The 16,600-nt window shown below is 38.1% G+C and overlaps 1 protein-coding gene across 7 annotated transcripts in view; it reads right to left on the minus strand.

The window, feature by feature from the left end:
• Positions 1-16,600, minus strand: part of arhgef10lb (Rho guanine nucleotide exchange factor (GEF) 10-like b) — a 72,100-nt gene that overhangs the window by 42,995 nt on the left and 12,505 nt on the right. For 2 of the 7 annotated variants that reach the window (XM_065285907.2, XM_065285909.2), the window contains exons 3-10: positions 14,830-15,135; positions 7,762-7,789; positions 6,477-6,550; positions 6,231-6,302; positions 5,658-5,720; positions 3,467-3,586; positions 2,881-3,014; positions 335-448 (exon numbers count right to left, since the gene is read on the minus strand). In XM_065285907.2, coding sequence (XP_065141979.1) covers positions 335-448; positions 2,881-3,014; positions 3,467-3,586; positions 5,658-5,720; positions 6,231-6,302; positions 6,477-6,550; positions 7,762-7,789; positions 14,830-15,135 — 911 coding nt within the window. Of the gene's footprint in view, positions 1-334; positions 621-811; positions 1,110-2,880; positions 3,015-3,466; positions 3,587-5,657; positions 5,721-6,230; positions 6,303-6,476; positions 6,551-7,761; positions 7,790-14,829; positions 15,136-16,600 lie in introns of those variants that run through there. The other 5 variants (XM_065285910.2, XM_065285911.2, XM_065285912.2 and 2 more) reach the window with 5 other exon arrangements.

A 16,600-nucleotide genomic window follows, 5' to 3' on the forward strand; every position in this document is an offset into this window, starting at 1 on the left:
CCATTGAACAATAGAAAGCATGTTATACACTATAGACATTATGAATGTGAATACATTTGGATGACTTTTTGATTTAGTCTAATGTGTGGAAAAGTTTTCCATAATTCCATAACATTTTTCTTAAAGTACGTCATGCACAGTCGGATACCCAAATAAAATCACAAAGATTATGTGCAGAAGCCATTTAGTTTTTCCTTGCATTATAACATATAATGGGACCTACTTAATGTAAGAAAAATCCTAAACAATATCTTTACAATTTATGATGGAGATGACACAGTTTCACTTGTATGTTTTGTCCTGTCTCAAAACTCACGCCTTTGTAAAAATGTACCTTAATGTCATAGCTTTGTTTGAGCTGCCCGACATCTCGAGCGCCTAAGCGCATGGCAAGCTCACGCCTGGTCTGGACACAGCGCTGCTTCAGACGCCGCACATCCGGAGATATCTATATCCATAACCGCAAAACCACGCCCACAGACAGCAGGGGTAGAGTCAAAGCAGATCAGTGCAAAAGGAAAGAAGGCAAAATATAGGGAGAAAAGAAAACAAATATTGAGATAAGAAACAGACAAACATATTGAGGGGTTTGAGATAAAATCAAGGCCGGCAAGAAGGAACTAAAGGGAACACAACAGAGCAAGAAAGACAGAAAGACGAGAGATTTAGCTTTAGACAGCGTTAGTCTCGGTTTACAGCAGTCAAACATACTTTTATAGTCCTTCTAGTCAAACGTTAACTCAAAAGTAGACAAGTTCTGAATAAGGCCCAATCTGTGTTCTCTGTTAGTTTTGGTAACGGCTTTCTGTACCTGTTTCATGCATGACGTGCAACATCTGTGGATTAAGACCTGATCCTCTGCATGCATCAATAGACATTAACTAAGAACAGGAACAGGGTAAAAACCAGCAAGGAAAGAGAAGTGAAAGAACCCGGTGACAAAAAAAAACCCTTTTCCCTTTTTTCTGCTGAAGCATCACCAAACAAAAATGGCAAATGAATGACACTCCCGTTTTTCTGCCATTGGTCAGGCAAACCCCAATCCCATCTTGATGTTAAAGGAAAACACCACCGTTTTTTAATATTCTACTATGTTCTTACATCAACTTAGACAAATTAATACATATCTAACTTTTTTCAATGTCATAGCACTTCGGCCTCCATGCACAGTAACATCAAGGTCAAAGTGCTGCATACTAAATGCTTTTGGTGGCTTCTAAATTCATCCCTGTTTGGATCCTAGGGAATGAATGGCGCTATGCTTAATGCTAACACATTCACAACACGCTGTACAAAGATTAAGTGCACGCATTGAACAAAGATAGGTATGTATTAATTTGTCTAAGTTGAGATAAGAACATAATAAAATATTGAAAAAGTGTGGTGTTTTCCTTTAAAGGAGCTGTATGTAGGATTTTGACTGTAAAAAATAACATAATATATTTGCAGATATTTAGAAAACCGCCAACAAAATAACCCGCAGATTGAGTTATTAAAATCTACACAAGCGGGTTAGTAATTTGCAATCAACAAATACATTACAAATGTGAAAATAAGCACATATACTTCATGGTATCTATCGTCAGTCGCGCTCCTGTATGTGTCTGGCAATATTTTGAATTTAAGGGTGTTTTCAGACCTGAGCCTTTGTTTTGGAAACCTGGTGCATTTTTTCCATTGGTTTGGTTCTTTAGGCATATGTAAACTAGAGGTCTTCACGGGTCCACATAGATCCGAAAACCTGAGGTCCGACCCGAGACCCGAGCGGGTTCGGGTCTAAAAGTTTCACTTGTGCCTTGGATACGGGTGGGGTATAATAATAGTGGCAACAGGTCTTGGGTAATTTAAAATGAATGTGTTTTTGCAGAACGGACCTGAGGCGACCTGGACTATCTCACGTGTGATCATCAATGTACTTTTCCAACCCCTCCTCTGTTGGCTGGCATAGGTTAATTTTCGACAGACCTGTCAATCAATTTTTAAATGTACATTTTAGCGGTTACCTTGGTGTCGTCATCATTCTTTCTGTCTGGTGCGTAAAGTGTGTAAAGTCTATGCCGTTTACATTAAAATAAAATAAAAATTGCTACTTGTTTGGGTCGGACTCGGGGTCTAATTTTCTCTGGTTTGTCTCTTTCTTTAATTACTCCTAAAATGCCTAAAACCTATGTTATTCTAGGATAAATACTCTTATCACCTGAGGGTTTTCAGAAAAAATACTAAGAATTGTCAACGTCTACCAAAAACTTAATATCTAAGCCTCTGTAGCACTTAGAAACATGAAATAAAAGTATCCGGTGGTACGAGAACCTCTAATGTGAACACGGCAATCGTGCTCGGATCCGTACAACAACTCTGAGACAGCCTGAACGAGGTGGTCTCGGCCTGATTGTACACAAACTCTGGAGTGGCTCGCTATACATGTGACAGCGATATGACCCAATGGACCAAGGAACAGGTTATCTTATTGCTTTATTAACCATGAAAATACCTGATAGCTCTATGATGACGAATTCTGGTGAGCACATCAACGCCATTCAAACCCAAAGCGCAGATTTTCCTTATAAAATGTATTTTAATTGCTGTTCTCCGCAATAGATACATAAGTAAGAATGTTGAAAATAAACAGATGCACTCGGACCAATTAAAGAAAAGTTTACTTGAACGTGACTTGTATTAACAAAGTCTTGTCGGTTTGAAAATATTGTCTTGTGAATGCGAACCGACCCAAGATGAAACTGCAACGTTGTAGCGCTTTAACCCCCGGTTTCGTAACAAAACAATCGTTCGACAGGTCTGAAAACACACTTAGACTGTAAAATTCAGCCCCTAGAGGTCAATCCTACATACAGCTCCTTTAAAGAGATCATGTATTTGTACCTTATTGCGGGTGGGCTGCTTGGTTTCACTGTCTGATTGCTCATCATAACTCTCAAACTCACTGGAACCCCAGCCGTTGTCTATCAACGCAGACTCGCCAGACCTCTGCACATCCTCGTATATCACATCATCATCTAAATAATAATACAAAGAGGTATTGGAAGCAGGAGTTAGGAATAAGTATCTGGTGTCAGATAAATCAAAATGAGACAATTGTTGGCACAGAAAAGTGCAAGCTACAAAGCATGTGGAGTAAATCTTGAATTAAATGACTTTCATTGCCATTTGAGACATCGTTGAAAAACTCATATATGCAAAGGAAGAAATATATGCAAAGGTTGTGGGTTTGATTCCCAGGGAACACCCAACTGCTAAAAATGTATAGGATGAATGCACTGTAATTCGCTTTGGATGTTGGCACCTGCCCAATGAATTTAAATCCAAGAGTAGATTTAAATTTTGCAAATTTTTCGTTCTACATTTGACCTCACTGAGAAACAATTGAGATATTAAAGAGGTTTATCATACTTTTATGATGTCACTTTTGACAAATGGCTTCACAAGACATTGTTATTCGGACACATACCTGCACCTAGAGAGGTGATGTTTTCGCAAGGCACATCATCATATATGACTTCCGAATGAGCCGTGTTCACCTGAAGCTGTTCTGGAGATGAATCTCCCTCTGACTCAGAAACAGGTTTCCCTACAGGAGAGAAATTCAGAGACTCATTCACATTGCTTCATCACATAAAGGATGAAGGACACTTAATGATAATATTCACTAGATATTGCAGCATATTCTACTCATATAGGGAGCCAACAAGGGGTGGTTTACTACCTTAAATGGGCTGGACACTGGGTTCAAAATCCTATTCTAACCACCGTAAAGGCAAACAGTATTTGTATATTATTTGTCAGAACTTTTGCATGGTTTTAAAGCACAATATGGATTGAGAAACAACAGTGGTTATCAAATTGGGGGCGCAAGATGGTGCCAGGGGAGCCCAGTTTTATAAAATACAACATTTTATCATAATTTCTATGTAATTAAACCTCAAAAACAACAGCACTGTTGTATCATTCAATGTTTTGTTTAATTCAAATTTTAAGTTTGAGATTGTTTTATGTCATGATTTTTCTTTGGGAAGAGTGAAGGGATGCACCCTACATAAGGTGAGGGGGGCACGCGCCTGAAAGTTTGACAACCGCTGAGAAACAATATGGTAATAATATACAAACAGAAGCATATTCATAGTCCTTTAACACAGATATGTGCTGTCATTCTGACAAAAATCACATCTACACATGGATGCTGGATTGACAATACATACGCTTGGCATAGTTTAAATATTTCTGACAGTCTTTTTTTACCTAATGAGGTATCATGCTGAGTCTCCCCCACAGAAACCCCTCAAAAACTCCAAAAAAAGACCTCAAAGGGACATATTCTTTCATCTGCTCATGAATATCTCCAGGTTAGAACTTGACTACTGTCGGAGTGCATTTTAAATTTGTAGGAACCATTTATTTAGATTGGGGTGTAATAATAATTTTCGTCTGTGCAGGAATAATTGGATCTACATTTCTACATAAAATCATCTAACATAAAATACATTCTGTGAAAATATATTTTGATATGATATATTTAATATTTACTGGGTACGGTCATGTCAAAAATGTATATCAATGTGAAATTAAATTAAACTAGTCTAGTTTATGCAACTTTACTCTGGATATCATTGACAGGATCACAATTTTTGTGATTTAAAGGAATATTCCAGGTTGAACATAAATTAATTTGGCACTGTGTGCAGATGCCAAGTCCTGTTAGGAAATTAAATCTGCATCTCCATAAAGTTAGGTTTTGTTCCACAATCCTCTCCAGGGTGCGGTTATCCCTATTGCTTGTACACTTTTTTTCTACCACATCTTTTCCTTCCCTTCGCCTCTCTATTGATGTGCTTGGACACAGGGCTCTGTGAACAGTCAGCCTCTTTTGCAATGACCTTTTGTGTCTTGCCCTCCTTGTGCAAGGTGTCAATGGTCGTCTTTTGGACCACTGTCAACTCAGCATGTCTTCCCCATGATTGTGTAGCCTACAGAACTAGACTGAGAGACCCTGAATTTGGGATTTTCCTTAGTTGTCAGTTATAATCATCAAAATTAAAAGAAATAAACATTTGAAATCTATTAATATGTGTTTAATGAATGAATATAATATTCAAGTTTCACTTTTTGAATGGAATTAGTGAAATAAATCAACTTTTTTATCATTTCTATATTTGCTCCACACTCGGAGACGGGGTTTGTTTAAGGCTTATTTACAAAGGCTTACTTATACTTGCCTCTCTATATTTTACTGGTTTAGAAGAAAGCACTGCAAGAAACTTGTATTGAACCCATGACATTCCTTCAATGCTGCTTTGAAGACGATATGACTTTTAGCATAATGTTTCACATATACATTGTTTGTCACACTGAGGACAAAACAGGTGTAGCACTGACAAAAGAACAGGGAAACAGATGCCAGGTACAACACTCATTACTAGTGATTGCATTGCACCAGACTGTACATCAATACAGTGTGATGCAATAGATCTATCAATAGCCCGAAGCAGCAGGCCCTGGATGAAAATTTATTCTGACAGTATCTAACAAAATACTCTACAGGGAAGTCAATTATTCCAGCAGGTGGGTAAAGAACAAGGTTGCAAGCAAATAAGTCAAATTAAATTATAGCACAGGGTCTACTCCTACTATCCTGGGCAGTGTACCTTTATGTAGTCGCAGAGTGAGCTCTGAAACCACACTGAACCATTCCTGAGAGCGACCCGGTGCTGCACACACATAGCAGAGACATCTGCCGTTCATACATTTCTGAAGTCACTTCTGTTACGATCACTGAATTATTGGTCACTTCTTGGCTTTGGTTATCAAAACCTCTCGAAATGATGCAATATGGAACATGCAGAATTTTTCCACTGAAGATTACGCAATTTGAGAATTACAGATGTGCACATAGCGATATTTAATTCATATTCATGGTTTGATTTTGTTTGCATGATTGTTTGTTTGTTTACTACTGTATATATTGGTTGGTGCTCCACATGCATTAAAAAATAGTGTAAAAATCCCCCCAGACATATGTCTTATTTATTTTGCTGAATAATAAATCATAAAATAAAGTGTGAATTTGCCAAGGGTGAGTTGTTTTCTTCCCCTGCTGTGAGCCTGGATTTGATTCACCCGTGCTATTAGATCTGTGGTTTCCATGCGGATTTGTGCGTGCTGCATTAATTTGAATATAAAGGAAGGTATGGCACAGCTTACTTCCAGAGCCAACAAACCTGTCTTAGCATGTTTGTCTATAGCTTTCTTCCTTATAGGTGCGTAGAGGCACTCAGGGGCAAAGCCTGCACCTGGAAATTACATTGTAAAATTTATCAGATTCCGGTGTGGTGGTGAACTGTCTTAGCAGACCTTTGGAATGACATGTTTTGATCATCCAGACGGGCCAGCTAGATTATTTCAAATAGGTTAATTTTAAAACTCTGATATTTTAATCACAGATAATGCAAATAGAAGTATAGTACCTTCATTAATGTTACTTCTTTTCCCAATGTTTGCTGGTTCTTCAGTTCCTCGAGGCTCCGCAGAGACAGAACTCCTAAAACATTACAAGAATGCAGAATTATTGATATACTGCCATTCCATGTTTACTTTTGTTAGTCACTGTTTGTTAGATGATCACATCACAAGGCCACTAGATGTCACTGTAGACAGGTCAAGTTGTTGGATAACTACCAGTGAGAACAGATAACAGGTAAATAATCAACCTGGGCTCATGAAAGAAGACAGTGGGAACTGAGACTTCTGTGCTACAGTGCAGGCAAATAGTCATTTTGAGGGGAATTTGCCGCTAAACACAGTAACTGCTTATTTATACTTGCAGATGTGTGAATAAAAATACAAAATAAAAAGATTTAATATTTACATATTTTTCAGTATTTTGCTAATGTTTTTTATGCACTGGCCCAAACAATATATTGACGTACTGCTGGTTATCTGAGGTTATTATATAATCTGGGCAAACAGGACCAAAAACTTGTTCCCAATTTTGGCTCATGTAGTTTTAGAGAAATAACAAATACAAATGTTCTCTACAAAAATGATTTACCAGGTTTTAGGAAATTAGACAAAGACTTTGTTATATGGATAGTTCACCCAAAAATGAAACCGTTGTCATCATTAACTCACCATCATGTTGTCCTAAAGACTTCCATACACAATAGGAAAAATACTATGTAAGTCATTGGGTACCGTCAACTGTGTGGTTACCATCATTTTTCAAAATATCTTCCTTTGTATTTAACAGAATTAAGAATCTTATACAGGTTAAGAACAACATGAGGGAGAGTAAATGATGACAAAATTGAATTTTTGGGTGAACTATTCCTTTAATACAGTTTTTGGCCAACTAATGACCCAGCCTTTATCTCACAGGAATTTATACATATTTTATGAGTTGGCTAATTCGTATGAATGCATATTAAGTTAATCATGCAAAAACCCCACCCTTAACCACACCTCTAACCCCAACATTACATAAGCAAAGACATATTGTACAAAAATGTACGAATGTGTTCATACGAATTTATACGAATTAGCCACCTTGTAAAATATGTATGAATTGCCATGAGATAGCATTGGGTGACTAACTATCTCTTTAAGTCTGATCAAACAACACAGATAAAAAAAACTCAGACTCATATGATGATTCTTATTGTCTCTATGAATAGGAATACATATAAAATTAACCACAGTACGCAAATATCTCATAAAATAAACTGTGTGTGTTTACATAAAGATCCTTCTTACCCATCAAGAGATCGTCTGGCCACCGTATCTACAAGACAGAAGAAAAGATATCTTTAAAGGCGGGGTGCATGATCTCTGAAAGCCAATTTGACATTTGAAATTAGTGTTGGGCAACATGACCCATTTTGAGATTGTCCTAGTCAGCCTGTGAGATTGCAATACACGATAGTATCGTGGGGCGTGATGTGGCAGTAGTTTACTCATTTAATTATTTGTTCATTTTTTGACACTTGATTGGTGGACAAAAAGAAGCAAGGGCAATACTGTCATGACCACAACCTTCTTAAAAGTGATGTGATTAACTCGAGCGCATCATTAAAGGCGCTCTAAGCGAATCTGCGAGACTTGTTAGGGGCCAAGCCCACAGGGCGGCAGGCCACTATTGCAATTGATGGTTTTCTTCTTATTATTATTATTAGGGGTCAAGCACCGAAGGTGCTGAGACACCTATTGTAATTGTTAGTATTATTATTATTATTATTATTATTTTTCCCCAATAGGAGTCAATGACAGCCCTATGAACCGTACATAGGAAAATGATGAAATTTGGCACAGTTGTAGAGGTGGTCATAAATAGTCATGTGACCAAAAATGGGGTCTTTAGCAGTAACTCTATAGCGCCACCAGTAGTCCAAAAATTCAATGTTCAAACTGTTATAACTGGTGAACCATTTGATCTATGAAAATTCTACTTAGTACACGTGATTGCTCTCATCCCGCTTATTGAGTTTGATACTTTACAGTAAGACTCCACCCATTACAGTAGTGGCCATTTTGAAATGTACAGTATTTCGTTTTTTCGCTACTCCTTCTTCAAACGTGGTTCAATTCTTATGAGATTTGGCACAGATGATCTTTGGAGTGATCCGCACAGAAATGACCGAACAGAATTTTTATAATTATTTTTGTTCAAAAGTAATAAATGCGCAAACTTAACAAGGTTGACGCAAAAATGGTTCTGAAGCTGTAGCTCGGTCATTCTTTGATCAATTGAAATAAAATTTGGTACACTTAATGGTGACCATGAACCTGGGGTCCATGCCAAATTTGGTGACAGCGCCACCTATGGGTCATGAGATTTAAAAAAATGATATTTTTGCCCATAACTACTGAACTGTTTGTCAGAAAATTATGAACTTGCTGTCTATGGATACCTTGCCTCATGCCGCATCTGTCAATGTGTATTATGCCAGGTTTGACTGAACCGCCTGTCCGCCATTTTGAAATTTGACATAAATTGTTATATTTTTTGAACTATTGGACATATCTGCGCAAAAATTGATAAGGAGCTTTGACATGATATCCTGAAGGTACCTGAGAAGTCAGAATACAGTGCCACCTAGGGTTTATAAACTAATTTGACATATGTTAATCCTTGTAGCTTTCTAATCTCTTTTCTGCTGCCTCATGAGCTGTGTCATCTGAGTGGCGCATCAAGTTAATCATATGTATTGAGATTCTGAGTTCCTGGGTTTGAATCCCACCTGAGTCAGGTATTTTGTTCTTCCTCATCAGTTCTTCTCAACCTGTCTGTAGTTCAAATGTGTTCTATTTTTCCATGTTTGCTGTTGTTGCTCTGCATTGTGGTGGTTCTTGCTGTGCTTTCTGTGCTTTGTGTGCTTTGTGTGCTTGCTGTGCTTTGGGAGTTTGCTGTGCTTTGTGTGCTGGTTGTGCTTTGTGAGCTTGCTGTGCTTTGTGAGCTTGCTGTGCTTGCTGTGCTTTGTGTGCTTGCTGTGCTTTGTGTGCTTTGTGTGCTTGCTGTGCTTTGTGTGCTTTGTGTGCTTGCTGTGCTTTGTGAGCTTGCTGTGCTTTGTGAGCTTGCTGTGCTTTGTGAGTTTGCTGTGCTTTGTGAGCTTGCTGTGCTTTGTGAGCTTGCTGTGCTTTGTGTGCTTGCTGTGCTTTGTGAGTTTGCTGTGCTTTGTGAGCTTGCTGTGCTTTGTGAGCTTGCTGTGCTTTGTGTGCTTGCTGTGCTTTGTGAGTTTGCTGTGCTTTGTGAGATTACTGTGCTTTGTGTGCTTGCTGTGCTTTGCGTGCTTGCTGTGCTTTGTGTGCTTGCTGTGCTTTGTGAGCTTGCTGTGCTTTGTGAGCTTGCTGTGCTTTGTGTGCTTGCTGTGCTTTGTGTGCTTGCTGTGCATTGTGAGCTTGCTGTGCTTTGTGTGCTTGCTGTGCATTGTGAGCTTGCTGTGCTTTGTGTGCTTGCTGTGCTTTGTGTGCTTGCTGTGCTTTGTGAGCTTGCTGTGCTTTGTTTGCCTGCTGTGATTTGTGTAATTGCTGTGCTTTGTGTGCTTGCTGTGCATTTTGAACTTGCTGTGCTTTATGTGCTTGCTGTGCTGTGTGTGCATTGCGCCGAAGGTGCTTGACCCCGTGTTGCTGCTTGCAGCTATATTTATTATTATTATTATTATTATTATTATATTTCTTCTTCCCCAATGGGAGTCAATGGCAGCCCTATGAACCGTACATAGGAAAATGAAAAAAATTTGCCACACTTGTAGTGGTGGTCCTAAATAGTTATGTGACCAAATATGGGGTCTCTAGCATTAACTCTATAGCGCCACCAACACTTCAAAAATTCAATATTCAAATGGTTATAACTCTAGAATAATTTGATCAACAAAAATTCTACTTAGTACATCTGATTGCTCTCCTCACGCTCATTACAATGAACACCTTACATTAAGACTCCACCCATTACAGTAGCGGCCATTTTGAAAAGTACAGTATTTTGTTTTTTCGCTACTACTTTTGCAGCGTTCATTGCATTGTTACGCAATTTGGCACAGATAATCTTTGGACCGAGGTGCATAGAAATGACCGAACAGAATTTTGATTTTTATCTTTGTTCAAAAGTTATAAATGCGTACATTTATCGATGTCGACCCAAAATTCGTTCTGAGTCATTATCTCGGTCATTCTTTGATCAATTGAAATAAAACTTGGTACCCTTCATAAGGACCATGAACTGGGGTACCATGTCAAATTTGAGGACAGCGCCACCTATGGGTCATGAGATATGAAAAATGGCTATTTTTGCCCATAACTATTGAAATGTTTGATAGAAAATTATGCTCTTGGTGTCTATGGATTCCTTGGCTCATGACAAATCTGTCGATATATATTATGCCAGAAATTACCAAACCGCCTGTCCACCATTTTGAATTTTGTCATATATTGCGATAACTATTATTCGATATAATGTATCGGCACAAAAATCGGTAGGGAGCATCGGTATGATGTCCTGAAGGTACCTGGGAAATCTGAAAACAGCGCCACCTAGGGTTTATAAACTATATAAAACAGCCTATAACTTCTAAAAACTTTGTCCGATATTCATTTTCTTTGTGAATTTTTATTCACTGGTTTCTGTCGATTGCAATGATATCTCATATGTCAGTTTCCAACATTCTGTTAATATTTTATTACATAGCATATGTGAAGTAGTTTTTTCGCTACTACTTTTGCAAATTAAGTCTATTTTATGCCGGGCTCTGCTCACATAAACTTTAGAGCAATCCGCATAGAAATGACCAAACACATTTTTTATATTCTCTGCCATTCCCGAGAAATACCTCTCCAAAGTTGACTGTCCCTGTGACATTGTCTCTTTGTCATATTAAATTCTTATGACTGTATTATAACATGTTGTACATTCCTATACAACATGTTTTTCTTGACTTAAACTTTAACTGTTTTCACTTAAACTATCTGATTATCATATAAATTGTAATTTTGTTATTTCTGCTCTGCAATGTCATGTCTGCATCTTCCTTGATTGTGCCATTTGAATGTTTGCAGCTCTGAAAACCTTGGCTAGCTACACTGCCTGTGTAGCGCAGTCTACTAAACGCATGCATCAAAACTCAGAGGTTGAGGGTTCGAATCCCACCTGATGCATGTGTTATGTTTTACTAATAAGATTTTGTTTTGAGTTAATTCTCACCTATTATTCTTAACCAGTCTGTTTTCCATGTTCTGCACTGCTTGTCATAATTTGGTTGCCAATCGCCACCACCATTTCAAAAATGCAGTAGCAGCCATTTTGAAAAGTACAGTATTCAGTTTTTTTGCTACTACTTTTGCAGTGTTTCTTGAATTGTTACACAATTTGGCTCAAATTTTCTTTGGACGGAGCCGCAGAGAAATGACCGAACAGAATTTTGATTTTTATCTTTGTTCAAAAGTTATAAATGCGTACATTTATCGATGTCGACCCAAAATTCGTTCTGAGTCATTATCTCGGTCATTCTTTGATCAATTGAAATGAAACTTGGTACCCTTCATAAGGACCATGAACTGGGGTACCATGCCAAATTTGAGGACAGCGCCACCTATGGGTCATGAGATATGAAAAATGGCTATTTTTGCCCATAACTATTGAAATGTTTGATAGAAAATTATGATCTTGGTGTCTATGGATTCCTTGGCTCATGACAAATCTGTCGATATATATTATGCCAGAAATTAGCAAACCGCCTGTACACTATTTTGAATTTTGTTTTAAATTGGGATAACTATTATTCTATATAATGTATCGGCACAAAAATCGGTAGGAAGCATTGGTATGATGTCCTAAAGGTACCTGGGAAATCTGAAGACAGCGCCACCTAGGGTTCATAAACTATATAAAACAGCCCATAACTTCTGAAAACTTTGTCTGATATTCATTTTCTTTGTGAATTTATATTCACTGGTTTATGTCGATTGCAACGATATCTCATTTGTCAGTTTTCAACATTCTGTTCATGTCTTATTTCATAGCATATGTGAAGTAGTTTTTTCGCTACTACTTTTGCAAATTAAGTCTTTTTTATGCCAGGCTCTGCTCACATAAACTTTGGAGCAATCCGCACAGAAATGACCAAACACATTTTTGATATTCTCTGCCATTCCCGAGAAATACCTGTCCAAAGTTGACTGTCCCTGTGACATTGTCTCATTAAAATTATTATGACTGTATTATAACATGTTGTGCATTCCTATACAACATGTTTTTCTTGACTTAAACTTTAACTGTTCTCACTTAAACTATCTGATTCTCATATAAATTGTAATTTTGTTATTTCTGCTCTGCAATGTCATGTCTGCACCTTCCTTGATTGGGCCATTTGAATGTTTGCAGCTCTGAAAACCTTGGATAGCTACACTGCCTGTGTAGCGCAGTCTACTAAACGCATGCATCAAAACTCAGAGGTTGAGGGTTCGAATCCCGTCTGATGCATGTGTTATGTTTTTCTATTAATATTTGTTTTGAGTTTATTCTCACCTATTATTCTCAACCAGTCTGTTTTCCATGTTCTGCACGGCTTGCAGTAATTTGGTGGCCAAGCATTATCACCAGTTCAAATATGCAGTAGCGGCCATTTTGAAAAGTACAGTATTCAGTTTTTTTGCTACTACTTTTGCAGTGTTTTTTGAATTGTTACACAATTTGGCTCAGATTATCTTTGGACCGAGCCACATAGAAATGACCAAACATAATTTTGATATTTATCTTTGTTCAAAAGTAATACATTTGTCAACAGGAATAACTTTTAAACCATTTAATCAACTAAACTTCTATTGAGAATATTTGATGGGGTAATCTATGCCTTCCCAGTAGCTCAACCAAATGCGTGATGGGCATGAAATCCAGAGGTTGCGGGTTCAAATCCACCATACGGCGGCAATCAAAATGGTTGACAAATTTGTGTCATGTAGAGTCAAATGTTCGAACAGGTTTGACTACCTACAGGGGTTTTAAAAAATATTCTCTTCTTGAGAAAAATCTCTCCAAACTTGAACATACACATTGTCACTTCAGCAATCTAACTTAAGCAGCTGTCTGGATGTATGTCTCCCCTGTAGCTCAACCAGATGAGTGACAGGCATGACACCTGGAGATCATGGGTTTCAAATCCTGGCTAGGGCAGCAATTGAAGTCTCTTACTTTAGAGTCAAAAGCTTCAATTCATTATTTGTATTTTACTTTATTATTTTAACAGGTATTATTTCGTTTGTGCTCTTTTGGTTTAAGTCTCATGTGTAACATGTATGATGCTTTAGTGGTTCAATTGTTTTCTAGGTCAGCATTGGACTAATCAGTCCTTCTTTCAACATGCACATAAATATTATACTTCAAAATTTTTATTTTTTCATTATGTTCATTCTCATCTCTGAGTCCTGTGTGCTGATAGTTCCCATACATATCTGCTACATTGCATTCTTCAATTGCATGTCCTTTCAGCTTCGTTGCGTGTTGCAGGACCATTGTTGCTTGGCCCCGTATCGCTGTCTACAGCTATATTTTTGAATTGTTTTCAAACAGACGGAGCGTAGCTAACTCCTCCCCCTCCCCCTCCCTTCCGTGCTTTCATGAACGCGCCCAACCCCCACCCCCAAATCCTTTTTGTCGTTTATTGGCTGGAACACTTTGTTTTGTTTTGTGGTGCTAGGTTTGGCCAATATGTTGTTATTGCCGTTTGTGAAGCCTGGGCTGTCTACAGAGATCGCGTTTTTTTACAGTTTGATCAGCGGACAGGCAGCAAGCAGATAGTGAGGAGATGTTTGCTGTATGTAACAAAAATTTGTTATGGTCTAAAACGCGTCAATTCGCTTAGAGCGCCTTTAAAGTCCAGGCGCTCTGAAATATCCTGCATTCCAGGGAGCAGGAACAATGCACTCGCTGGTTTTAACCCTCTGTGTGCTAACAAATTCTCCCGTGCGTATTACAAGCTCATGTGTGAGGAAGAGTTCGAATCATGCGCTTTACAAGTTCAGGTGCTAGAAGGAGTCCATTAAGTCCAGGTGCATGCGAGAAGGAATCCGGGTGGTGAAGCCCACAAACCCTCTCATGCGAGAAATGATTATGATAATAATAACTATCGACAACTATCGTCATGAAAGCCCACTACTTGCGATATGTCTGACGATTGTCGTTACACAGTACTATCGTCTTTCAACTCTCAAACTCAAAGTTTTTCAAAAATCATGCACCTCATCTTTAACTTTGAAAGGGATGATCTGACAAAATATAAATACAAAATGTCAACTTACACAACAAATTAAACAAATAAAGTAGTGCTCACTAACCTGCACGTGTCACATGAGCATGCATGGAAATGTCTTGGTCTTCCAGACCAGCAAGGGTCCCTCCATTTATCTCCTGCAGTGTGACACTCTTCATAGCTTGACAATAAAGTGCATTTGGATCTGTGTGTCCTTTAGTGCTGTCTAAAAGCTCAGCTTCTACATGAAGAGCTCCTGGTTTATTTTTCTCCTCTGTTTGATGCTCATCTTCACTGTCATCGAACTCAAACTTCTCACCGGTTTCTTCATCTTCGCCATCCTCGTCTTCCTCCTGCTGGGGCATCTGAGTCACACCAGTGACCACAGACTCTGAAATAATAAATAAAAGGTTGTTTCAACTGGTCTCTCTATATATACTGTGTATATACTATATATATATATACACTGGCGTTGCTATGAGATTACTAAGGCAGTTGTGGTTGCAAGTGGGAAAAGACGGTCCCACTTTATATGAGGTGTCTTTAACTACTGTGTACCAAAGATAAAAAAAAACAAGATTGGGCACTTCTGTTACCATGAATAGGGGGCAATGCAACAATCGGGCAACATATTATATGAAATGCAAATGAAATGCATTTTTATTAAAGTCCACAGTAGTGACATCTAATATAAAGTGGAACAGAGAAGTCCATTTCTCTGTCCCAATTCACACATGTGGGTTTTAAAAATGTATGTAAACAAACCACTGTATTTTTTCATGTAAGCCACAGTAAAAGCTTTAGTATCGGTCTACTAAAGACTGAATTAACAACTCACAGCAACATGACAGTTCAGTTTCATTTAAAGGCACAAAATCCAAAAAATAGTTTTTAGGATTCACTACACAGTTTGCATTCCAGATTCCAGAGTCAAAAAGGCCAAAAAAATATGTTTTGTCCATAACACTGGAGACAAAAGCCCACCTCCCTGTGAGTCATCATTTGTTCAAAACAACACCCAAAAACTAGAATAGGCAGACGTGGCCACCCGCCCCATAACCAGAATATTGTTACAATAGACACAGGCGTAATGTCACAAATCCTTTACTCTCCCAAACGCATTCTACCACAAACATTGACTCAGTAATATGTCATACATATAGAAACGACTGGTTACATGCACCAACAGTATAAACCTGTGAGCATGTTTTAACCTGAATCTATAGTATGTTGTATCAAGTTTCATAACGACAAGTATAGACGTCAGCACCATATCAAGTCTTTTTTGAGCAGTTATTACCATGTACAAAAACAAAGGAATGCACATTACAGAGTATTCAGATCTAAACTGAGAAAAACAAAGCATGTGATAAGGATTACACATGCGGCCATATGGTCTCTAAAGAGAATATTTAACTGAACTATTTAATGTTTTTACTTTCAGTATGAAAGTAGCATATTATTTCATAGCAGACTTTATAATGGGTGGGGGGCATGGTCCCCCCTCAAATTTTTGGTGGAAAATCCCACCCTTCTTCTACTTACAAACACATTTTTACAAACTTTACAGCCAAAGTACAACTGACCTATAAACTGACATCAGTCACTTATCTCAATATAAACTCACATGACATGAAAACAGCTCCAAAGTTCAATGCTCATAAAGAGCAGGTGCTGAACAACACTCATCATAGGCAGCTAAACCATCCGTTACCATGACTCTTGTCATCGTCTCCTTCTCCCCAGCAAAAGTATGACAAACTCTTAGATCCTGCCAGGTGGATTTTAGGTGACATTAGAAATTTAAGAGACTGTCCCATGCAAGCGGTCTCCATGACTGCGAGGCGCATGAGTTT

Source organism: Paramisgurnus dabryanus, chromosome 21 (genome assembly GCF_030506205.2).
Source record: "Paramisgurnus dabryanus chromosome 21, PD_genome_1.1, whole genome shotgun sequence".
Lineage (NCBI taxonomy): Eukaryota > Metazoa > Chordata > Actinopteri > Cypriniformes > Cobitidae > Paramisgurnus > Paramisgurnus dabryanus.